This window comes from Sebastes umbrosus, chromosome 18, assembly GCF_015220745.1.
Source record: "Sebastes umbrosus isolate fSebUmb1 chromosome 18, fSebUmb1.pri, whole genome shotgun sequence".
In the NCBI taxonomy this organism is placed as follows: domain Eukaryota; kingdom Metazoa; phylum Chordata; class Actinopteri; order Perciformes; family Sebastidae; genus Sebastes; species Sebastes umbrosus.
Window position 1 is genome coordinate 3,802,195 of NC_051286.1, and position 23,763 is coordinate 3,825,957.

The 23,763-nt window shown below is 41.4% G+C and overlaps 2 protein-coding genes across 4 annotated transcripts; one reads left to right on the forward strand and one right to left on the reverse strand.

Moving 5' to 3' along the window:
• Positions 1-1,259: 1,259 nt before the first annotated feature.
• Positions 1,260-10,876, reverse strand: LOC119477470. Its single transcript, XM_037751556.1, has 21 exons — positions 10,740-10,876; positions 10,604-10,662; positions 10,447-10,533; positions 10,251-10,372; positions 9,773-9,916; positions 8,550-8,645; positions 8,293-8,463; positions 7,930-8,032; positions 7,553-7,773; positions 6,090-6,246; positions 5,806-6,017; positions 5,605-5,719; positions 5,318-5,517; positions 4,803-4,917; positions 4,553-4,722; positions 4,380-4,474; positions 3,487-3,617; positions 2,173-2,362; positions 1,911-2,052; positions 1,734-1,830; positions 1,260-1,362 (listed from the first exon to the last, which is right to left on the reverse strand). Exons 1-21 carry the CDS (start codon positions 10,760-10,762, stop codon positions 1,292-1,294), a joined length of 2,721 nt encoding a protein of 906 aa, XP_037607484.1. The 5' UTR covers positions 10,763-10,876; the 3' UTR covers positions 1,260-1,291.
• kcns3b (potassium voltage-gated channel, delayed-rectifier, subfamily S, member 3b) lies at positions 9,197-16,647 on the forward strand. Of its 3 annotated transcripts, XM_037751558.1 has the most exons (4): positions 9,197-9,227; positions 10,851-10,962; positions 13,756-14,027; positions 14,520-16,647. In XM_037751558.1, the coding sequence occupies exon 4, from the start codon at positions 14,524-14,526 to the stop codon at positions 16,021-16,023; it is 1,500 nt and encodes a 499-aa protein (XP_037607486.1). In that variant the 5' UTR covers positions 9,197-9,227; positions 10,851-10,962; positions 13,756-14,027; positions 14,520-14,523; the 3' UTR covers positions 16,024-16,647. The 3 variants fall into 3 exon arrangements, with proteins under 3 accessions (XP_037607486.1, XP_037607485.1, XP_037607487.1); XM_037751557.1 differs by lacking the exon at positions 9,197-9,227 and having other exon boundaries at positions 10,825-10,962; XM_037751559.1 differs by lacking the exon at positions 9,197-9,227 and having other exon boundaries at positions 10,827-10,962; positions 13,864-14,027.
• The last annotated feature ends 7,116 nt before the right edge of the window (positions 16,648-23,763 follow it).

A 23,763-nucleotide genomic window follows, 5' to 3' on the forward strand; every position in this document is an offset into this window, starting at 1 on the left:
GCAGATTGTATTAAAATAGAATAACAGAATGATCAGCAATAAAATGTTGAATAAACAAAATGGAGTAAAATAAACACTATAATGATAAATAACTATAATGGCATTCCTGCTCCTTTTTTGGGAGATTGCAGATTGGCTGCAGAAAAATTCACTTGGGAGCTGCATGAAGGAATTGTTTATTTAGACTGTTGCTATGACATCGATTCCCTGTAGTGGCCCATGTGCCGTCTTTTATATAACTTTAAACTAATTTTGGAGGTGTTTTTTTTTTTTTTTAAAGGAGATTTGACCTACAGTTTGCCTTCTTGAGCTAAACTAAAATGTCCCATGCACTTTGACTCTGAAATGTGGTTTCATGTAAAGTAAAGTCCTGCCGGAAGTCCAAAATTAGCATACACATTTTGCACACTAATACATTTTCATTTATAACAAGTAATCTCTAAACAGTGTTGATTGTTAGGAAATAACCAACTCAAGTTAACTGAAGCAAAGCAGGAGCACTTTAGAACAGATGCAGTGATGATTTTATTCCACGGAACAAACATTTGCATAAAACTCTCCTGGTTTTCTGCCTAATGTCTGAAGTGTTGCTCAGTATAGAACACCTTCCTCCAGGTTTGAGTCCAATCGATACGTTACAACCCTGAAACATTGTGACCGACCGCATGTTTAAAGAACAAAAACAAACCCACCATTGTCATTATTCTAAATTGATCAGCTAGCTGTGTGTTGCAGGAATTCCTCAACGTTTATCTAAAGCATATAGACTATTTTCAGCTGCATCTTGTTTGACTTTTAGTCATGTATGTAGTTACTGAGACAGTCATCTGCTGTCATTTGTTTGTAAGTGAAATGTATTTTTATATAGCACTTTTCACAGACATGCATCAAAGTGCTTTAAAAGATTATTATGCAAAACATACAAGAAATAACTCATAAAAATGAGGCCATGTGATTAATGAATGACTAAATAAAACAATGCATAGAGAAAAGTACACAAATGCAAGCCTGGTACATACAGGCTACTCAAACCTGTCTGAACAGGTGAGTCTTTAAAAGAATCCACTGAAATGAATCCACTTTGTACCCGTTCATTCAGATTAATCTAGATTAATGTTCAGACACACACAGAGGCGTCTTCAACTAACACTCGAGGCAACAGAGCAAGTTTTTAGTTCATCCTAACCATAAAAAGACAGTTGCAGCTGGAAAAACAAAAATATATCTAGGGTTATATTTCCAAGAAAACGATGCAAGTGTGAGTTCTTTAAAAAAATGTATTAGGATTTTATTAGTTTATAAGTATGGGTCCTGATGACACGTGTTTGAAACTGTGGCCATCTGAAACGGCACGTTTTTGACCTGTGAAAGAAAAACAGACACTAGATTAGATTAAACACGTTTCCCCAATCGGAGAACAACAATTATGATTGATTAATCACGGTGTTCTACAGTTTATCATTTCTTTATAACAAACCATTGCTATGTATAACAAACCGTTGCTATGGATGCAGTTCGGATGTCGGACTCTGGCGGACCGTTTGTGTCAAATTATTGATTTCTTAAGTAAGTAGGCATGTAATAAGCAGGATAATGTACAGCTAGCGGGTCATTATTGTGAAATAAACCCCAACAGGGCGATGCAAGACCCGACGCGAAGGGTTTATTTCGCAACAATGACCACCTCGCTGTACGTTATCGCTTACATGATATCAGTGTGTGAGAGGTCAAACCTTTTATCCTGTCGTCCTGGTTTGAACACTGCACATTACACGCTCTACCCACTGGATTTCTGGCGTCACAGACCTCCACGTCACAGTGGACAAACACCTACAAGACATTAACACATTTATGGTTATTGTGATTAATAAAAGGAGCAGCAGAGTATTTATTCTTATAGCTTTAGTTACCTGGCGACTCAAGTTATCTTTGTCTTTGGCGAAGGCAAACATCGGCACCTCAAAGCGCTTGAAGTTAGAAGGATGCTGAACTCTGACATCAGGTAGAACAGGATGGAAGATCACCTGGTGCGGGTCCTTTGGGTTCGCACAGCTGACCAAATAAATACAAATACAGTTTAAAATTGGGTAAAGATGTCCAAATCTGCATAAAGAGAGAAATGCCCATGTTTTAGTTTGCCAACGTCCCAGCAGGCCAAGATTAAGAGGTTACCCGTTAATGATGAGGTCCCATCTGGGGAGGGACTTCCTGTCGTCCTCCAGCGTCGCCCAGCAGGACACCAGCTCCAGTGATACTTCTGGGTTTCTAAACCTCATCAGCTCCACCTCAAAGTACACCGGCTGTTGTAGGTACTTTACGACGGGATAATCCTCAACTCTGTGAAAGGCGCTGTAGGAGTCGTCTAAGTGAAGAGACGAAATGTGGTAACCTAAATTATTACACGGCTTTGTTGAATACTCGATTCTGATTGGTCAATCATGGCGTTCTGCGGTCCGTTATTTCTTTATAGCGGACCGTTGATATGTATAACAGACCTTTGCTATGGATAACAGGCTGTTGCTATGGATAACAGACCGTTGCTACGTATAACAATCCGTTGCTAGGTATAACAGACCGTTGCTATGGGCGCAGTTCTAATGTTGGACTCTGGCAGACTGTTTTTGTATCAAATTATTGATTTCTTCAGTAAGTAGCTATGTAATAGATTACACATACATTACATTACCTCTTACTTGTTATTATTATTTCAGACAGGAATTGGTTCTCCAACTAATGATTATTGTCATTGTTGATTAATCTTTTGTTTATTTTCTCTATTAATCGATTAGTTGTTTGGTCTATAAAATGTAGATCAGTGTTTCCCAAAGCCCAAGATGACATCCTCAGATGTCTTATTTTGTCCACAACTCAAAGATATTCAGTTTACTGTCATAGAGGAGGAAAGAAACCAGAAAATATTCACATTTAAGAAGCTGCAATCAGAGAAATTAGCCTTTCTTTTCTTAAAATAAATGCACTCAAACCAACTAATCAATTAGCAACATAGTGGGGATTAATGTAATAGTTGACAACTAATCATTCTAATAGAAACGGCCTGTACATACACAGAACCTCCAGGTGTAAAATACAGATGAGTGAGTAAATTTAACTTGATCGTCCTCATCGTTCCACTTGCCAATTTGGTCATTAAGAAGATGAGGTTTAAAGAAGCATCAATTAACTTCGTCAGTAGTCCAATTACTTTGACCAGCTCGATTAGCTCCAGATCCAATCTGTGGGATTGCCTCCTGACTTTAGAGGACGCCACTAGTTCACCACTTTAGGACCACGGCAGTTACACGACAAACCCTAAAAGCCTCCGTTGTGCAGGTTAATGACAATCTGGTCCATGTCTCTTTTCATTATCTATAAAGCTCTCCGTGTTTTCCCCAGTTTCTGGCTTTGAGACTGTGATTTTATGGCTCAAAAGCATTCATAATGTTGAGAAACATAATGAGAATACAGTACATTCAGAACTTTTCTTACCCAAAGCAAGTCTCATTTCTACTTGCAGCTCGCCTCGTGCATTCTCAGCGTACGGTTCACTCCGGCGAGGTCTGGTGTTGAAGGCCACAGTGCGGTTTGTGTTGATGTCAAAATAACAACAAACCTTTAGCCTGAAAAATAAAGGGACAACCCATGAAATAAGACTTAAATTAGTCAGTGTAGTGGTAGAGAAAGTGTTAAAAAATAACCATTTCACAAAACATAAGTCTTCTGTTTTGCTATTGACCCTGTTTGACATCTGTGATGGTACCCGTTTACATTTTAAAAAATGGATTACACTTTATTTAATATCCATCCATATGTTTTAAGTCTGTTGCATGTGCAGCTTCTACTAAAGTAACTGTAATTCGTTTGAAATTTAGTGACATACGTGTGCTTTTAGGGCTGCAAATAACAATTTTTATTACCAATTAATCTGCCGACATTTGTCGTCAGGCCATTAAATAGGCGTTATCAGTCGCTATAAGCCCCATAGATGTGGGTCAATAGGGGCCTACTACATCTTCTACGTTATAAAAGTGAAAGTGAAACTTAAAAGCAACACTTTCTAACCTGTAAAACTGAATGAAACGTCATGTTTACGAACACAAACCAAAAGGCTTCTTTAAGTTTAGGCAAAAAAACACTGATAACAGTGGAATCGGGTGGATTTATAGTTTTTGTCTATAAAATGTCACAAAATGGTGAAAAAATGTCCAAAGTGACATCTTGATTTATCTTCATCATCTTAGCTCACATTAGAGACGCTGAGGATGAGGGAATATTTGGCACTTTGCTTGAAAAATGACTTAGAAGATGAATTGACAAGAGATTAATTGTTTAACGACTGACTCCTTTCAGCTCGATGTGTTTTTAAGTTCTAAGACACTCACTCATACTCCGGATCGTCCGTCTTTGATTCCCTTTTCAACACAAGTTCATCTGGCAGAGAGATTTCATTTTCATACAGCATCATGTTCGGCAAAAACTACAACAAAGTAAAGGAAATGTTTCAGGTTTCAGTGTTAACAGTCTGCAACCAGGGAAGTATTCAGCAGCGTGCTACCTTTCTGGTCGTCCCACAGGAGCTCCCAGTGAAAACGAAATAAGCGTAGCGGTCGTTGCTGTAGGACGGACCACAGCTGGGGTCTCTGAGGGTGAGCTGACTGGTGTTCAGACCGGGAACCGACTCCAGCTTCATAGCCAGAGCCGTAATGGTTCCATTAGAGAAACACTCTGAAAGAGAGGAGGATCAATCATCAGTATGTGTTGGGTGTTTTTGTCCGACATTATAAATGTTATTTTCTCAAACTAACCGGTCAGTTTTGAGAAGAATTTGCAGGTCACGGAGAATTCTTTGATATTTTTGTTGGTCTCCGGATTCCTCAGAGCCACATCGAGTCGGCTCCTGATGGACGACGACTCAACAGCCTGACAAGTTGTCAGAAATAAAATATTAAAAAAAGTTAATGGAGGAGGATAATCTCTATAATAAACGTCACCAAGATAAACCCCTGCACATTTATTACTTCGGTTAAAAGGGACAGTGTGTAGGATTTGGTGGTATCTAGTGGTGTGGTTGCAGATTGCAACCAGCTGAGTACCTCTCCTCTCACTCTTCCCTTTCCAAGACTGAGGTAACCATAGACATATATTGTATACATAGACGCCGCATTGACTCCTGGATCGTACGTCAACATGGGTACCATATTGGACCAGGCAAGACTGGCCTGTAAACAAATACAAGTGAACGGAGGAGCTTGAATATATATATAGATCCCCTGAAATGTTACACACTGTTCCTTTAAAAAAGATCAGATTCTGATCGTACCGCGATCACAACATCAGGGGCATTAAACGGGACTGTAAAACTGAAGTGTGTCCCGTTGTCCTTGAAGCCGTACTGCTGAGCCAGACTTGAGGTCAACGTTCGTTGTCCCACTACAGTCTGAAAGCTGAAGCCGGGGGTCCCGTATTTCACCAGGATATAGTAGTTCTGATGATCGCAGCCACCAGAGACGGAGGGAGGAACTGCAGAGAGAAAAAAAAAATACAAATGATGACAGAAGTTTGCCCATTTTGTTATGAATGAATCCATCATTATCCACCAGTACAGACCAATGTCTACTATTCTAGCCTCCAGATGAGCAGTGTGAGAAAATGGAGCGAACTCTGGCAGCACCAGCAAACCAAAGGTCAGATGAAGAGAGTAGACTGTAATCCCCGTTTCTTTCTGTTGGGAAATACAGAGACGGAGATTAAAACAAAACACAGTTTATTTTTTTGCATTTCATTTCCCAAGTTGAGAGTAAAGCTCACCATTTGCAGTACAACACGGTCCGTGAAGGGCACTTCAAGTGTGAAGACCTTCGAGCTGCTGTCTGGGGACGCGTGCTCCAGGACGTTAAAGCCTCTGACGTGGCAGTCCGCCACGGACAAAACCTCCGAGGGGAAGGTGATGTTCATTAGAGCCACGTCAGAGCCGAAGGGCCCGAGCAGCACCTTAAATATCTGCTCCTCGAGAACAGAGTCTGTGACGAAAATAAAGAGGAATGAAGGCAAAATATTTAAAAAACACAGAGAACCAAAATAATAAGACTTACTGTCGATAAGTTGAGGAGGTTGAGAGAGTAACGGCGTCGTGACGGGGAGGAGGACTTTGTATCTCGTGTCCTCGTGAGTGGCATCTTCAGTCCAGAGCAACTCGAGCATCGGCTCTATCGTATACGTAGTGAGGTACTGACCGTCCTCAACATGACTCTGCAACAATCAAACATCCTCCGTCAGGTCGTCTCACAAAAACATTATCTTCATGTTCTCATTCCCAGGGCGTCAAATAACGACGCTTTGTCACGGCCATTGGCGTTCGATACCGCCACACAAGGCACCCTTTAGCGACTGTACATATGAAATGCACCGGGCATCCCATTAACTACAATGTAAACCCATCCGCGGCAACAGTAAACGCTCAGGGAAAGTGTGCCGCGAGCGTGGTGATGTAGTTTAAAAAGCGAAAAGACGGAGGGCGGGCGGGAGGAGAGGTGGATGGGTCCAACAAACTCAGGGCTTTCATCCAGGAGACCGCTGTTCATGTCCCGTGCGTTAAGTTTCACTTTACAATCAGCTGTTCGTTCGTGTCCTGTGTTCACAACATCAAGTCACATTTGCTCTGTACAAACGTGGTAGTTTTAAACCTAACTAAGTGGTTTTGTTGCCTAAACCTACGCAAGAGTTTTTGTTTGATTCATAACATTATAAGCAAGTGTTTACCGCGACTGAAAAATTATCAGTATATGAGGAGCTGGGATGAGAATGTTTTTTCAGTAACCCAAATTAAAAGGACATATATGCATATTAAACAAATTTGGGCCTGAATCGTGCTCAACTAGAAGCCAAACATATTCACAAGAGCTGTGTAATTTGGGAGAAGTGGAAAGTAAGTCTTATTATCTTTTGTACTGTACGTACTAAGATGATTTAAGGCGGGTTATTTTTCCATGAAATGGCTCGACAAAAACACTGAAATATTCTGGTGCACTAATGAAAAATTGGAGCGGTTGTTTGCTTCTTTAACGTAGTCTCAAAAGCCTGAAAAAGACGTCAAGATGGACTATTTAATTATGGAGTATTTACGTTGATTTCTCCACTACTATATCAGAAATGTATGATTTTAGTTGTAGAAATTGAAGGTCTGCAAATCTGAAAGTTTTTGAAACTGTCCTGTTTATTTTTGGAGTTTGTAGTATTTTTGAAAATGTATCCATGAGTCGGGCTTTTTTGAATTTACGATATCTTGTATGCAGCGGTGTCGTGGTCGGTGATGAGGTGGGTGCACATAGATGGTAGCCTATAGGTTACCGAGGAGGAAGTGGGTATATTGTCCTATATATTCCAGTGGCTTTTTGGCTGATAGGGTATACTGTAAACCGCCAGAAAAAGACGCGGGTATACTCAATATACCCTCCACTACACCACTGATTGTAAGCCCATGCAGGCTGGACATAGTTGTATGCATGTCAATAATGAAAACCTCCTTCATTCATATATAAATAAAAGTAAATGTGACCTTAAAGTGACCTCCGACGGCCCCAACAGGAATTTCAACGACGACGTGTAAGTCGGTGACAGACAGGGAGTATCGTCTGGCAGCCATCTCCGCGGCGTCCAGCCTCTCGCCGTCGACGCCCACGTGAACCTCCAACAGTTTGAACTGTTGGGAGGAAATCAGAGGGTCGACGTGCCTCGGCAGGAACCAGCTGATCAAGTCTGGCGTGAAGGAAACACTTCCTGTACACAAAAAATAAGGAAAGACCCAACAGGGACACATTTAACGGTAGTAAATGTGTAAATTTCCAACAGCAAGAGCTCCAAATTCCCAGAGAAAACACTAAAGACATGAGCTGAGTGGTAGCTGTGGCCCTGCCTATAGATCTCTAAACTTACCCTCCAGTATTGGGCACGCAGCTCCTGCATCGATGTGAGTCGTCAGCCACTTCTTTTCAAATATTGTCGAGGTTTTGAGCACCGTCATGGGAACGCCTGCTACCTGAGGGGTGAGATGTGTATATAAATGCTATGTTTAGTCCATTTAATGCATACTGTTGTAACAAACCTCCTAAGGAAGCAGGTAATTCAACATAATGGAGGATATAAATCAAATAAAGTAGCCTACTATTGTATTTAACTGTGCCAACTGGATTTCAGACAAAGTAATCCATTTAAAAGGCAGTGTGATTACTTTATTTATTCTAAATCCAATAGCCTCCCAGCAGCAAGTGTAAGCAAGTAGTGAGTTATCCCACTTACATTCTGGGTGTACGTTTCAGGTGAAGTCTTCGGGCTTCTCAGAACCAGCCTCGTGGGAGTGTTTGTGATCCCGTAACCACTCCTCTGGGCCTCCGTCACCTTCATCATCCTCTCCTCCGGAGTGAAGAACACCAGTCTTGTGATTGTGAGTCCTGCGTCTATCGGCTGTTTCTGTGATGCAAAATATCAAGACGTTAAATACAGAAAAATATCTTCACAGATTATTAAATAAAAAGGGCTCAGTTAGCTCATCTGACCTCGGCAGCTCGGCGAGGATCACCAAACTTAATTTGCTCTGAGATGGGATGTTGAGGAAGGACGTAATCATCTGGAGCTGCTTTCCTCACAGACACCTAGAAATGAGGCCAGAACATAAAGCCAATTATCATACATGTATATACACTCACCGAACACTTTATTAGGCACGCCAATTGCTTGCTAACACAAATAGCTAATCAGCCAATCACATGGCAGCAACTCAATGCATTACGTCATCTAGACGTGGTGAAGACGACTTGCTGAAGTTCAAACCGAGCATCAGAATGGGGAAGAAAGGGGATTTAAGTGAGTTTGAACGTGGCATGGTTGTTGGTGCCAGACGGGCTGGTCTGAGTATTTCAAAAACTGCTGATCTACTGGGATTTTCACGCACAACCATCTCTAGGGTTTACAGAGAATGGTCCGAACAAGAGAAAACATCCAGTGAGTTGCAGTTGTGTGGACGGAAATGCCTTGTTGATGTCAGAGGTCAGAGGAGAATGGGCAGAGTGGTTGGAGATGATAGAAAGGCAACAGTAACTCAAATAACCACTCGTTACAACCAAGGTATGCAGAATACCATCTCTGAACGCACAACACGTCCAACCTTGAAGCAGATGGGCTACAGCAGCAGAAGAACACCCGGTACTAGCAAGGTGTACCTAATAAAGTGGCCGGTGAGTGTATATCTCCTCCAGACTTGATTATTGCAATGCACTTTATTCTAGTATCAGCAGGCAGAACATCCAAAGACTGCAGTTGATACAAAACGCTGCTGCCAGGCTTTTAACAAGTACTAAGAGAAGCAATCACATCACATCAATCCTTGCTGCCCTTCACTGGTTACTTGTGAGTTTAAGAACTGATTTTAAGATTTGACTGCTTGTTTTTAAAGCCTTGAATGGTCTGGTTCCTGCCTACAGTATATCTGTGATTTGCTGACTCTGTATGAGCCTGATCGATGCTTGAGATCCTCTGGCAGGGCAAACTCAGGATCGTCCTTTAAATCTCGTCTTAAGACTCACTTCTATATTATGGCTTTTTCTTAACTGATGGTGCATTGTTATATGATTTTATCTTGTTTTAAGTTCTGGATGTTAATTACTTTTATCATGCTTTTATTGTAAAGCACTTTCTAATCTTGTTTTTAAAAGGTGCTCTATAAATAAAGTTATTATTATAATAGAGACCGGAACATGACCCCGGTGCTGCGTTCACTTGCCTCCATGTAGTTGCGATCACAGATAATCTCCCTGGAGGCCCAGGCAGTGTGGCGGCAGGTTTCAGCCACCTGGTACAGCTCGTCTTCAACCATCCGGTTCCCGTGTAGACGGATATTTAATGTAGTTGTGAATGATTCATCGCCCTAAAAACAAACACACGGAAATAAAGACAACATCAAAAACTAGGGCTGCCCCCCTCTTAGTCGACTAAGATTTATTTAATCAATCAGTTGTTTTTCTATGCTTTTCTTCATGCCGAGTGATTCATTTCCAAGAAACTTAAGAGCACATCTTTGGTAAACACGAGATTTAAAGTGGTGCTTCTTTGTGGAGAAACTCAGTTTGACACATCTGTCGATTAAAAGAGTGTTAGTCGACTACAAATTTCTTTGGAGGACAGCCCAACAAAAACAAACACATCTGGTGCCGCTCTGCAAAAAAAAAGAAATCACATCTCCAGTCTTTATTTTTTTTTACCACATTTTGAGCAAAACAGTTTTGAAGTGAGGAATAAATCACGGCGTTGCCCAGCTGGTCCATCTTCAAACTGAAGCCACACTGAGAAGCTAAACTTGGTGTGAGGAGGATCGCAGAGTTATCTGAGGAGGGAGAAAGAGAGGACAATTAGAAGAAAGAATAAAGTGAGAGAAAGTCCAACAATGTCAAAGCTTACTGATGACAGCAGACACTTCAAGAAGATTTCCTCCAAGTGGACCGACATCCACACGCATGATGTTGCCCAGGCATTTTGAGTTGATATCTGGGATTAAACATTTATATTAGTAAACTGCATGATTAAAATCACATTAAAAAAATGGACAAAAACGTACTTATAGATGGTTTCTTTTGAGCTTCTGTGTTTACAGCTGCTATCAGGAGAATAAACAACCTGAAAGAGAGGGAATAGTTTTTAAAAGTAGCCAGAAAAATCCAAAATTTGTGAAAGCAATGAACAAAACTACGAACCCCAATCCAACTAAACGACCCATGATATAAGAGGTGAGGAACTGGTGACCGTAGAGTTCCTGTTTTTGCAGTTTTTTAATGAACTTTGTGTTTGTGGGATTCCCTCTCCAGGCTTCAGGCAGGTTGAGGGAGGTTTCCTGCTCAACAAATACAACCACAGAGGTGGATTCTATTACAGCCTGATTGGGACGGTGTGGACCAGAGTCTGATAATCTGATCTGAGGTGAGTCTCAACACTGCAAAGAGGATGATTGACCTAGCTCACTTAATCCCTTAAATATTTTAATCAATTGATTGAATTAAACGCAAATTTTTTATCTGTTCAAAATGAACCTTAAAGGGAGATTTGTCAAGTATTTAATCCTCTTAACATGGGAGGTGACAAATATGCTGCTTTATGCAAATGTATGTATATATTTATTATTGTAAATCAATTAACAACACAAAACAATGACAGATATTGTCCAGAAACCCTCACAGGTACTGCATTTAGCATAAAACAATATGCTCAAATCATAACATGTCAAACTGCAGCCCAACAGGCAACAACAGCTGTCAGTGTGTCAGTGTGCTGACTTGACTATGACTTGCCCCAAACTGCATGTGATTATCATAAAGTGGGCATGTCTGTAAAGGGGAGACTCGTGGGTACCCATAGAACCCATTTACATTCACATATCTGGAGGTCAGAGGTCAAGGGACCCCTTTGAAAATGGCCAAGATTTAGCAAAAGTCTGGAGTGTTATTTAACCTCCTTTGCTACAAGCTAGTATGACATGGTTGGTACCGATGGATTCCTTATGTTTTTTAGTTTCATATGATGCCAGTATCTTCACTGGCTTTAAATCTGAGCCCGCTACAACCCTCTGAACTAGCTTGTCGAGAAAGGAGGCTAAATAACGCTCCAAACTTGCGATCAATGTTGGTGAGGAAAAATTGTCATGGCCATTTTCAAAGGGGTCCCTTGACCTCTGACCTCCAGATCAGTGAATGTAAATGGGTTCTCTGGGTACCCACGAGTCTCCCCTTTACAGACATGCCCATTTTATGATAATCGCATGCAGTTTGGGGCAAGTCATAGTCAAGTCAGCACACTGATGATGCAATACATCATCCCTGGAGCTCTATATAACGTTCATATCTTCAAAAAGATAGAGATTTGGTAACTACAGTATGTCTCTGGTTGCCGCCCGGTGCAGGGGGGTCTTGGGTTCAAGTGGTTTAACAAACCATGTACAGGAAAGTTGCACAAATGTGTGTTAAACCCTGATGTTAAAACACCACATTCATTTTAGGAGTAGGACTTAGATAGTCCACAACACCCTGCCAGGGTTGGTGTGTTTAGGAGCTGGTTTTATGCTATGAGCAGCACATCTGTGAGATACTGAGAATGTTTTTATTAAGGTAATAAAATGATGGATAGAAACCCGCTCAGCTCAGCCAGGCTGTGACACAGATGGAAAAAACTCTCCACATTTAGATAACAAATTATCAAACTGTTGAGAGTGCAACGACAACCAATCATTTTTTTTATTTTAATCTGCTGCCACTATAAAGGTATGTTGAGTTTCCCCCCTTTGCTGCCAAATACAGTGTTAACTGCCTGCTTTGGCAGTTAGCCTGCCGGCAGTGCTTTCTCACAGAGGATCGAAATGTCACAGCGTGATTTTTTTACTTCGACTTCACTCCCTCCAGCTGCTGCAGACCAGCTGTGGTTGAGCTGCCTGTTGAAACATTAAACATGTGTAAAAAATGACTGCAGGTGCTCTCTTTAAGAGGCTGGAGCAGGTTTAGAGCTGGAGGGAAGATACTGACATCATGTGAAGCTAGAAAGGAATCCATCGGTTCCAAACATGTCATGACAGCTAGTCATGAAGGAGGTTAAATAACGCTTCACATTTGGATTAAATTTTGGCGAGGAAAAACTGTCATGTCCATTTTCAAAGGGGTCCCTTGACCTCCGACCTCCAGATATGTGAATGAAAATGGGTTCTGTGGGTACCCACGAGTCTCCCCTTTACAGACATGCCCACTTTATGATAATCACATGCAATATTTTTGCATACTGGGGTCCCTAAACAGTCTTTGAATTACATAAATTGGGTATCACTGTAAAGCTGAGACTCTTGTGAATGAGCCCAACTGTATTCATGTGTGATGATGTTAGTCCCCATGGGAGCCATTTCATTGTAGTGAGACCATTTCTTTTTTTTTACCTCACTGTATAAAATGACCTGTGGTGACCTCTAGGATAATCACAGCCTCATGAAACTTTACAACCACAAACTAGAGACCTAGAGCATTCAGAGGATGGATGGCTTTCCTAGCTAGGTTGACAATAAGGGGGTTTCTGAGCAGTTTACACAACAGAAGTGCTCGTCATCGAATCGCCGAAAAATGCAATTCTTGCAGAAATCTCCAAATGTCAAAAGCTTTTGATCCCAAATCTGAGCATGGCTTTTTCTATGGTGTTCCTCAAGGTCTTGGTGTCTTAATGTGGTATTTTGGAGGGATTCTTGATCATTTTTATCAATTCTCGAGTGGTAAAAAATTGTTAAATTTAGCACCAAATCTGTGAAACAAATGGTATCAACCCAAAAATTGCTGCAACAACTTATGAGACATAATAGAGCATGGGAATGACCATCATATACTTCAATCATCATGTTCTAGACTCTTATACATTAATTAATTTCTGACTAGAACAACTTGACACACAGTGCTGAGCTGCATCTCAAATTAATCTCCAGGTTCCCAGCTTTCAGATGATGTACACCACTTCTATGTGACATCTACTCTTAACCTGCTATCTTCCCCTAAAGACCCCCTTAAAAAGACAAAAACGGGTCTATTGTGGGTTTCAGAGGGTTAAAATAAAGTCCTGTAATCTTATGATCAATCTCAGAGATTAAATAGGCCTCAGAGAACTACGGCTTCCTTTAGGGATAACAGGCTGTAAGCACACCGTGATATGATTAGTAAAATGCCATAAAATCGACCATGTTTTTTTTTCCAGTTCCTATATGTGTGCGGTCCTTCTCCCTCCCTCCCTCCCTTTCCTCTCCTCCTCTCCTCCTCCTCTCCTCTCCTCCTCTCTCGCCCCTCCCCTGTTTTCCTGTAAAAGGGAACAAACTGCCTCCTCTGTCCCGCCTCCAGCTCTTCTTGTCCCGTCCGTGAAGCTGCAGCACCAGCACTCCCTCCACCGACCCCACCATCTGCTGCACTTTACAAGAATGTAAACCACCCGGATAAAAGTTATTTTCATGGAAAGAAAGGCTCTAAATACAGGTACGTCTCAGCTTTACATTCAGTTTGAATCAAATTAAAAGTATTTGTAAAAAGGATTTGGTGGGGGGAAAACAAATCCTGGTTTCATGCCTGAGTGTGCACGTAAACAACATCTAACATGCAGGAAAACAGTGCTTGAAATGCTGCGTGGGTTCAACTCGTTGCCTCTCATTTCCTCTGAATTAGTCTCCTATAGTCCGCTCTGTAATCTGATTCTCCTGGTGATAATCGTGGTACTTGAGCCCTGGAAGAAGTGACAGCACCTCGCGCCTCTTCACTCACTCCAGCTCAAAACCATTTCCTGTGTGTGTTGTAGCCTATTGATTTTTTTCTTCTCTCCTCCAGAGGACTAATGTGCTCTACAAACAGTGCATCAAATATGTCTTGATAGACATCCCTCCACAGAAATGTACCACAATCTTCCACATGCTTGTGGGGCGTAAAACCAATCTGTTAAACTGTCATTTCTAATGACTCTGTTTGTTTCATCAGGACCATGGGGTATGGGCAAATCCTCCACCGGCGGGGGAATGAGGAGGACCAGGTCCATCTCAACGTGGGAGGGGTTCAACACCAAGTGGATCCGGACATGCTGCTCCGCTTCCCGCACACGCGCCTCGCTCGCCTGCTATGCTGCCAGAACGAGGCGTCGATCCTGGAGCTGTGCGACGACTACAGCCCGTCCAAGAAGGAGTTCTACTTCGACAGGAACCCCAGCGTCTTCCTCTGCGTGCTAAACTTCTACCACACGGGACGCATCCACATGATGGAGGAGGTGTGCGTGTTCTCTTTCAGCCAGGAGATCGAGTACTGGGGGATCCAGGAGCACTACCTGAGCCCCTGCTGCAGCTACTGGTACCACGAGAGGAAGGAGTACATCGACGACCGGGACTGGGACATCAGGAGCGACGACCAGCAGGAGCCGAGCTTTGACTCGTCCTTCGAGGAGCTCTCCGCTATCGATAAAGACCTCGCCAAGTTCAAGGGCGCCTGGTGTGCAGAAGTGAGGAGCTACGTCTGGCTCCGGCTGGAGGATCCGGGTCACTCGAGAGGCTCGAAGATCATCGCCGTGGCGTCCCTCGGCTTGGTGCTGACCTCCATCATCGCCATGTGCGTCCACAGCATGCCCGATTATCAGCAGGTGGACGAAAACGAGAAACCCATCGAGAACCCCGTCCTTGCCGTCCTGGAGGAGATCTGCATCGCCGGCTTCTCCGCCGAGTTCATCATCCGACTGATTGTCGCGCCCTCCTGCAAGAAGTTCCTCGGCAACCCTTTAAACATCATCGACATCGCCTCCATTTTGCCATTTTACGCCACGTTGGCTCTGGAGACCGCCGACGAGGAGGTGGCGGAGGAGAACGAGGACTTGGAAAACGTGGGAAAGGTGGTGCAGGTCCTGCGCCTCATGAGGGTTCTCCGAATCCTCAAACTGGCTCGCCACTCCATTGGTTTGCGAGCGCTGGGCGCCACCGTCCGCCACAGCTACAACGAGGTGGGCCTGCTCCTCCTCTTCCTCTCGGTGGGGATCTCCATCTTTTCCGTCCTCATCTACTTCGCGGAGAAGGAAGGGGAGAACTCTGAGTTGGACACCATCCCGTCAGGCTGGTGGTGGGCCACCATCACCATGACCACGGTCGGTTACGGTGACACCTGCCCGGTAACGCTGGCGGGGAAGATAGTGGCCACCTTGTGTATCGTCTGTGGACTCTTAGTGGTGGCTCTGCCCATCACCATCATCTTCAATAAGTTTTCAAAGTACTACCAAAGAAACAAAGCATTGGAGGCGCAGTGCATCCCGAAACCTGAACGACAAGACCCAGAGCTCCCGTATTATAACCTCAGAGACCTGTTCACAGGAAGTGTGTATCCCTTTATAGGCAGCATCGCCTTCAGGAACAGTGTGAGCAGCGCTGGGGACGACACAGACGCCTCCAGTCTGCAGGATATAGAGGTGTACGATAATGACACTTGTGAAAATGGGGCTGCAAAATGAGAGAATGAGAGTGTCGCTCCGTTTAATGCCTCTCAGGGCTGCTCCATCACCGACCCGGCCTCTCTCTCGGCGTTGTCTTCCTCCTGCAATTTGACAGAGAAATATCGTGGCACCGATTTATTTATTTATTTTTTTCTACAAGGGAGAATAGCTTGTGAAATATACGGCGTTGCTAAAACCCCGGGAACTCTAAAGGGAATTATCTGAGCCTTGCTCGGAGGTTTTGAAAGCCCATTTTCTGCTTGAGAAAACGGCGATGATGCATGTAGGAGGCCATAATGTTAATGTTTTCTTTTCTCTCAAAGTAATGCCCTGTATTGATTCGTCTGCTCGTTGAAAGTTCAGACTGAGGATTTCGGCGAAAGTCTAGAATGACAAACAACACTGTTTGATGTCTCAAAATGGTATTGTAGATCTCTAAGTTGACTGATGTTACGCAGTCTGCATGAACAGAAATAAATGCATCTTTGAAAGAGGAGTAATGTGTAGAATTATGCAATATAACAAGAGAGGCCACACAAGCACTGATAAACCAGGTTATTGTTATGAAACTTCTCTCTTGGACAGTTTTGGCATGCTGGGGGGAAACTCCTATGGACATGAAATAAAACTCAGTGAATCAGATGAAATCCTCCTTTGTGACACGACATACAGTAAATTATACTAATCACTCACCATATGTTCCTCACTTCTCTAAAATCTAAATAGAAATCATCAACGGTTTCTTTTCTTCAGTGGTGAAATGCACCGAGGAAACTTCTTTCTTTCTTCTTCACTCTTTTCTGCTCCTGAAAGCATTGATTTCCTGTCGCCTGTCATAATCTCCGGTTGGATGAGCTGCTGTCCTACTAGAGCGAGAGATGTTCAAGATCTTTTCTCTACGGGGGATTCAGCGGTGTTCATGCAGCTGACCGGAAGCTTCTACTCTCAGAGCTGAAACACTCTACGTTTATTTTAGGATTTAAGTAAAGTAAATGAAACATGTTAAAATGATAGTAAATGGGCAACACGTTCTCATCCCAACTCGTCACATACGGCCGCTTTGTCCTGCCAGCTTGGCGTCACTTTATTTTTGGCAACAAAACCACTATAGTTAGGTTTAGGAAAGAACTACATGGTTGGGCTTAAAATGACCTTAATGACGTTTGTACAGTGAAAATGAAACTGAACATTGTGAACGCGGAACACAAATAAACAGCTGACTGGAACGTGAAAGTGAAAACTCAAAAGGTTGTGCAAGAAACTGCGTTTATTCCAAAGAAAGAACCACACAGACCTGATGGGGAAATTGCCTCTTTTGTGGAGGAGGAAATTACTTTTTTCCTCGTAAAGTTATGACTTAATTCTCGTAATATTACGACTTTTTTTCTTGAAATAGTATGACTTTATTCTCATTAAACTAGGACTTTTTTCTCGTAAAGTATTGACTTTATTCTCGTTAAGTTACGACTGTACTCATAATATTACGAAATTTTTTCTCGTAAAGTTATGACTTTATTCTCATAATATTTCGACTTTTTTTCTCATAAAGTTATGACTTTATTCTCGTTATATTATGACTTAATTCTCGTAATATTACGACTTTTTTTCTTGAAATAGTATGACTTTATTCTCATTAAACTAGGACTTTTTTCTCGTAAAGTATTGACTTTATTCTCGTTAAGTTACGACTGTACTCTCATAATATTACGAAATTTTTTCTTGTAAAGTTATGACTTTATTCTCGTAATATTACGACCTTTTTCTCGTAAAGTTATGACTTTATTCTCATAATATTTCGACTTTTTTTCTCATAAAGTTATGACTTTATTCTCGTTATATTATGACTTTATTCTCGTAATATTACGACCTTTTTCTCGTAAAGTTATGACTTTATTCTCGTTATATTACAACAGTTTTTTTTTTTTTTAAATAGTATAACTTTATTCTCATTAAATAACGACTTTTTTTCTCATTATATTATGACTTTATTCTCGAAATCTCAGATTTTTTTTTTTCCCCTCAATGTGGCCCTAATACTTCGTAGTACATATGGACTCTTCTCGTGAACACGGTAAACACGACCCCCACCGAAGGCACCGCATGTAATTATCTTTTTTTTTTTCATAACCATTATTTTTGAAGAGACACATACCCATTTAAAAAAATTACCAGAATCGGTATCGTTAAAATTATAACAAAAAGTATTTGTATAGCATTAAAACCGTTTGGTATCGCCCATCACCAGCTACTGCACAGTCTGGTCAGAAGGTGGCGCTGTAGGCTACACCAATAAACACAGTAGAAGAAGAAGTTCTTTCATCTCAGCTGGTATTGTTCATGTTTCATGTTTCATGATGTCTGCAGACGAACACGAGCTTTCACACGTTACAGGGATATTCAATAAGAAGATGAGTCATGTGAGTTAAATGTCAGAATTTAAACTGTTAAAAAGGTGTTTCTACAACACATTGAGCTCATCAACTATTGTTTGACAAAAACAAAAAACACCTCAAGCAGCATAAAAACGCTTTTTTATTTACTTTTATTGACCAAACAGCGTTTCTAATGAGATAATTATGTTAAAATGTTCATAAAGTAGCCTGTGTGAATGTGAACCTGACTAGAGGAGTTTAAGAGGTTCAATTAAAGACTAACTAACCAGAACTAATAAGCCCATTACTCTGATTATCTGTTAGTAAATGAGTTTCTGGGCTTCCTGTTGTCTATCAGGTGTGCATCACTGTTTATTAGCATATTGCTTAATCAACACTTTGTTTATCATAATGACAAACACACAGTATTGATTCAGAGAAGCATTGATTTCCAATAATAATTATACATACAGAAACACTGCACAGTTCATGCTACACATACAATACATACAATACAATGCATGACAGTGGCTGAATTAAACTGGATATATTTCTGTCACAAGAAAAACCTGACAAATGGTGTTTTATTACACAAAATGATGTTGATTTTTCTCTAATTCCTGCTCTTTAAAACAACAACAACAACAAAATCTATTTTTTCATCCCTTGAAAATTAAAAATCACTCTTTTTTTTTAATTGCTCAAAGCTTGTTTGAACACCTAAAAGGTTGTGAACCACTGGAATAATAATCTAATAATATAAAAATGAACTATGGGCGCCATTAAATGACATTTGATGCATCTGATGGTCATTACTGCTGCTATAATGACACTTGAAAATGATGACACATAAAACTGGATATATTTGTCAATATTTCTGTCAAAAGAAAAATCTGACAAATGGTGTTTTATTTTACAAAATGATGTTGATTTATCTCTAATTCTTGCCATTTAAAAAAAAGTCAATATTTTCATCTCTTGAAAATGAAAAGTCACTCGTTGGTTGAGCTGCTCAAAGCTTGTGTAAACACCAAAAAGGGTTGTGAACCACTGCGATAACAAATAAATGGAGATAATGAGGGGATATATTTATGTATATTTGAGGTATTGCTGGCTTATTGTGTAAACAGAAGAATAAAAATGAACTGTGGGTGCAATTAAATGATAATGGATGCATAACTGGCACTTTAAGTGATGTGAGGGTGACCAGATCCCAACAAACCAAATGTGGGACAAAGAGAGTGTTTGTGTGGGAGAATGTGGGACACGTTAACAAGGCTGAGAGGTAGTTTCACATTTTGATATCATGTCTATTTAACCTAAATAATAAGCATTTCTATTCTGTCCCTTATCTTGTAACATCTCTGTGCTTTGCCTGAATGCATCCAGAGATCGGCACGTCTCTTTTTGAGCCGCACGACGTGAACCGTGTATCACCCTCCATCGGTTTCACCCGCTTATAAGTAGTCTTTGTTGTAGTCGCATTTCTTTTTCTTTGTGGTAGTTTCCATCATATTCAGTCTAGATCTGCATAGTTTGTGACTTTGCGGTGACTCTGTTGGGCATAGCGTAGCAAAGATGGTGAAATGTTAACCTGCACTTGACCCACGTGTGTTCAGTTTGACGGCAAACACATCGCTGTGACGACAGCCTTCCATGCTTACTTCACAGCCAATTGGATAAAATCCAGATTCGCCCTACGTGATGTTTTTAAAATCAGTATAATTGAACACCCCTGTGAGAATAGAAGACTAATTTAACAATGTGGAAAGCTGTAAAGAGAGAATACTAACACATGTTGGGTACAGGATGTGAGTTTAATAGAAGAAAGACATCAATTGATTTCTACTTTGAGTTTCAGTGTTTTTTGTTGAAGAATCCATCGCAGCAGTCCAGCAGCACCGCCGGCGTCGGATAATGATGGTTGTGCGTTCCTCACCATTACTCCCGGCTTCGTGGGTTCTGTAGAGGGAGAAGTGGGTTTCAATATCCCGTCACTTTGCCGCCAGCAGAAATGCATTCACTTATTGAACTTGTGTCAGGATGCGCGTCTTGTATTTCCCACAGCAGCTGGTGTCTCTCATCTGACTTACACAGAGTTTGGTGTTTTATGAGGGTATTTATTTATAGTTGCTACAGTCAGTAGTGGAAGGTACATTTACATCTACTAAAAATACAATTTAGTTTTTTACATTTTACAGTCTATGGTTGCAATAAACAAAAATGGGAGTAATAGATAGTGTCATAAAGTCACTATATATTTAATTTACTAACTCAAAAAGGGTTAAGTTAATGTATAAAGGCAACATGATATACATTGCATGGAGAGGGGTGGAACGGGGGAGGAACGGGGGAGGAACGGTGTTGTTAATGTAAAGCAAAAAAAAAAGTCATTACCTGTAAAGGTCACAGTGAGTGTGTCAGCACAAATGTCAGCGTTGCAGAGCTGACAAGGTGAGTTGAGCTTCAAACTTCCCCTTTAGGCTTTCTTTAAATGAATCAACAACCGTTGTTACATTGAGGTTGGTTCCCATAATACTTCTGCTGGGTCAAATGACGACCTAATCCGAGCTGATTGGATGCACTGGAGCATTAAACCACCGGGATAAAAGGCGTCACTAAACAATCGAACTCCTGTCAAAAGAAAGACTGTGGTCAGTTTAGTAAAAACAAATCAATACTTTTTATTTATTTTTCTTCTCTCTTTGAGATTTCTGTTTGTAACCGCCGGCCGCTTTGATGCTGATTTGAAGTGAGTTGTGTGTGCGCAGCATACCGACAGAGATGTTTCTCAGCTTACAGTGGAGTCAGGAGGGGATACCTCTGCAGAGTCTCAATGTTAAACAGAAGTCACTGCAGAGAAAAGATGAGAGAGAGTTGCAACACGTCAGCCCGTCAGACTCAGCCGGGCTGGTGCACTTCAACTTTTTGAAGAGAAAACATAAATCTTTCTATGAAAAACCTGACATTTGTTTTCAGAGTATGAACTTGTATATTACATAAAGCCTCAGGGTCTGTGCCGGCGTTTGTCCCTCTACCTCACAGGAGAAGGAAAAGGTCACTGCGGTGATGAATGTGCAGAAATGGAAAAGGGGGGTTTATGTTGTGTGAAAATCTGCTGGAACCAGCTCTTACATTTAAACTTAGCCACGTTGTTAAAGGCAGAATGAGTAGAAAATAAAACAATTTATCGACTAATACAAAAATAATCCCTATCAATCATCACTTATGACGCACTAGAAGTGTGTGGCGGTGTCTCTATCTGCAGAGACGCTGCAGCCCTCTGCCTGGATTTTCTTACATTTCTGGGCATCAGCCTCTATAAAACATATCCATTACATTATTTTTTTTACAAAAATAAAACCCATTTAGTTAATTTAGGCGTATCAGTGCTGTGTTATCAATCATGGATGTATAAAGAGAACTGGATACAGCGTTGGAGACGGGCTCCTGTTCTCTTCCTATTCCTATGAAAGTGTCTCAGTGGCGCGTGATGCAAAAATGGCCTTGACTTTCCGTCTGGAAAAGTACCCTGATCTTTCGACGATCTCCGCATCCATTGGGCCCATAGAGCAGGCGAAGTAGCGTCCGCTCGGTCACATGGCTCGGTCACGAGGTCCCAACGTCACGCTGTCGCCACGGTCTGGGTCTCATTCACATGAACGGAGGAAAGGAAATAACTCTGGATTTGGCTATTAGTGCGTTTTACAACTTTTAGGACCTAATGATTTAAATAAGGACTATTCAAGTGTTCGTACTGGGAACATGATTTACCTAAAAAAAAAAATTATCCGCTGAGTTAAAGACGTCTCTTTCCAAATGTAAGTCTATGGGAAAAAGTCATTTTGGGCCCAATGGCATCACGTGACGGACACGGAAGTTGTAGTACTGCCGTTTGGCCACTACGAAAATTGGGATCAACGACTAGCGCTCTTTCTAGTAGGACGACGGACGCTACAAACTGAAAGTGAAAGTGTCTGCTCCGTACGGAGTCTCAGCTCAGAGCAGCAGGAGTCAGATTTAACACACACGGGACGAGACGATGGCGGAGGATTTGGTGTCGAAGCGAAAACGAAAAGCGCCTATTGGCAATATTTCAAATTTAAACCCAATGCTATAAAGGAACCATACCGTTAATGTGGTAATCGCCATGAGGAGGACCGAGCGGTCATGGCCGGTGTGCACGGCGGAGCGGCTCCGGGCGGAAACCTCACAGCAAAAGCTCGACCAGGGAGGCCGGACACACCGCCATCCGACGTTAAAGATCAAAGTCAGCGCGCTACAGATCTCGACCGTCATCTTTTCCGTCCATCATCTAAAAACATACTTAGCTCCGCCCTCTCGTGTCACTTCTGGTTGCAAAAAAACTAAATAGTGGCAGCCAAAATAACAAACTCGAGGCTTCAAACTAAAGGGTGACGTCATAGTGACTACGTCCACTGGAACATGATTCTGTGACGCCTGTCTGGAAAGAAGAAGAAAAGACGAACGTTTTGGTTTTTCCTTGCAGTCAAAAAGTCAAAAGGAGTGAAGAGACCCCAGCTGGGAGAAACGTTTTTAATATCTCCATTAGCTTATAAGATAATTTGTAATGTTTTGACCGGAGTCATTACATGGTAGAGCTCACCGCAGAGTACAGCCAGATCACTTTCACTCGGCCATTACCAGAAGCTGTGTGGTTTCAGCTCTGGTCAGATATAACAAAGGAACCACTTTGTTTATATTTGGGTCCTGCTTTTCCCCCTCATGCAGGTTTTTATATGGATATTATGATCATACACGTCCATAATCTCTTATTACTCTGGAAGAGGTTGAGTTTTTGGCTGGGCAGCATGCTATAAATCTGCTGTAATTCAGTCGGGCACATAACCCTTTTTCATATTAATTCTATTAACTTTTATTACGAACGAGCCGCTGTAGTCGTCCTTTAACACGCCTGCTCTTCATTTCATTTCAGATTCAGAAAAACTTTATTTTCCATTCCAAACTTATAGAAATGTGTCTTTGATGTGGCTTATTAATAGGTAAAAAACATGCAGTATTTATTTATTTAATGTTCATTTTTGTGGGGTCCATAAAACTATTGGCAGCATAAAATGGTTAGCAGTGTTTGGTGAGTCTATGTGTGTTTCTTTATGTTAGATGTGAATCTAACATAAGATTGACATATTATACTTCTGGAACCTGTTTTCTTTTTTTTTAACTTTTTGGGGTTTCTTTTTTTTTGTTTTATTAATAAGTAGGGGTGTAAAGATACAGCAATCGATCGATATATATCGATTCAATGACCAACGATCCAATAACATCGATGCAAAATGAAAACTTCAATACACATCATCTTTAAGATACGCCTTTATTTTGAAAAATCCCATGGCACGTCTGTGTC

Excerpts from the sequence above, each read along its gene's own strand:
- LOC119477470 (XM_037751556.1), bottom strand. The coding sequence starts at position 10,762 with ATGGGTCGTTTAGTTGGATTGGG. Across the intron at positions 6,018-6,089 it reads ACCTCCTCAACTTATCGACA|ACTCTGTTCTCGAGGAGCAG; the intron begins GTAAGTCTTATT and ends TTTTCGTCACAG. Across the intron at positions 2,053-2,172 it reads TGGGACCTCATCATTAACGG|CTGTGCGAACCCAAAGGACC; the intron begins GTAACCTCTTAA and ends TTATTTGGTCAG.
- kcns3b (XM_037751558.1), top strand. The coding sequence starts at position 14,524 with ATGGGGTATGGGCAAATCCTCCACCGGCGGGGGAATGAGGAGGACCAG.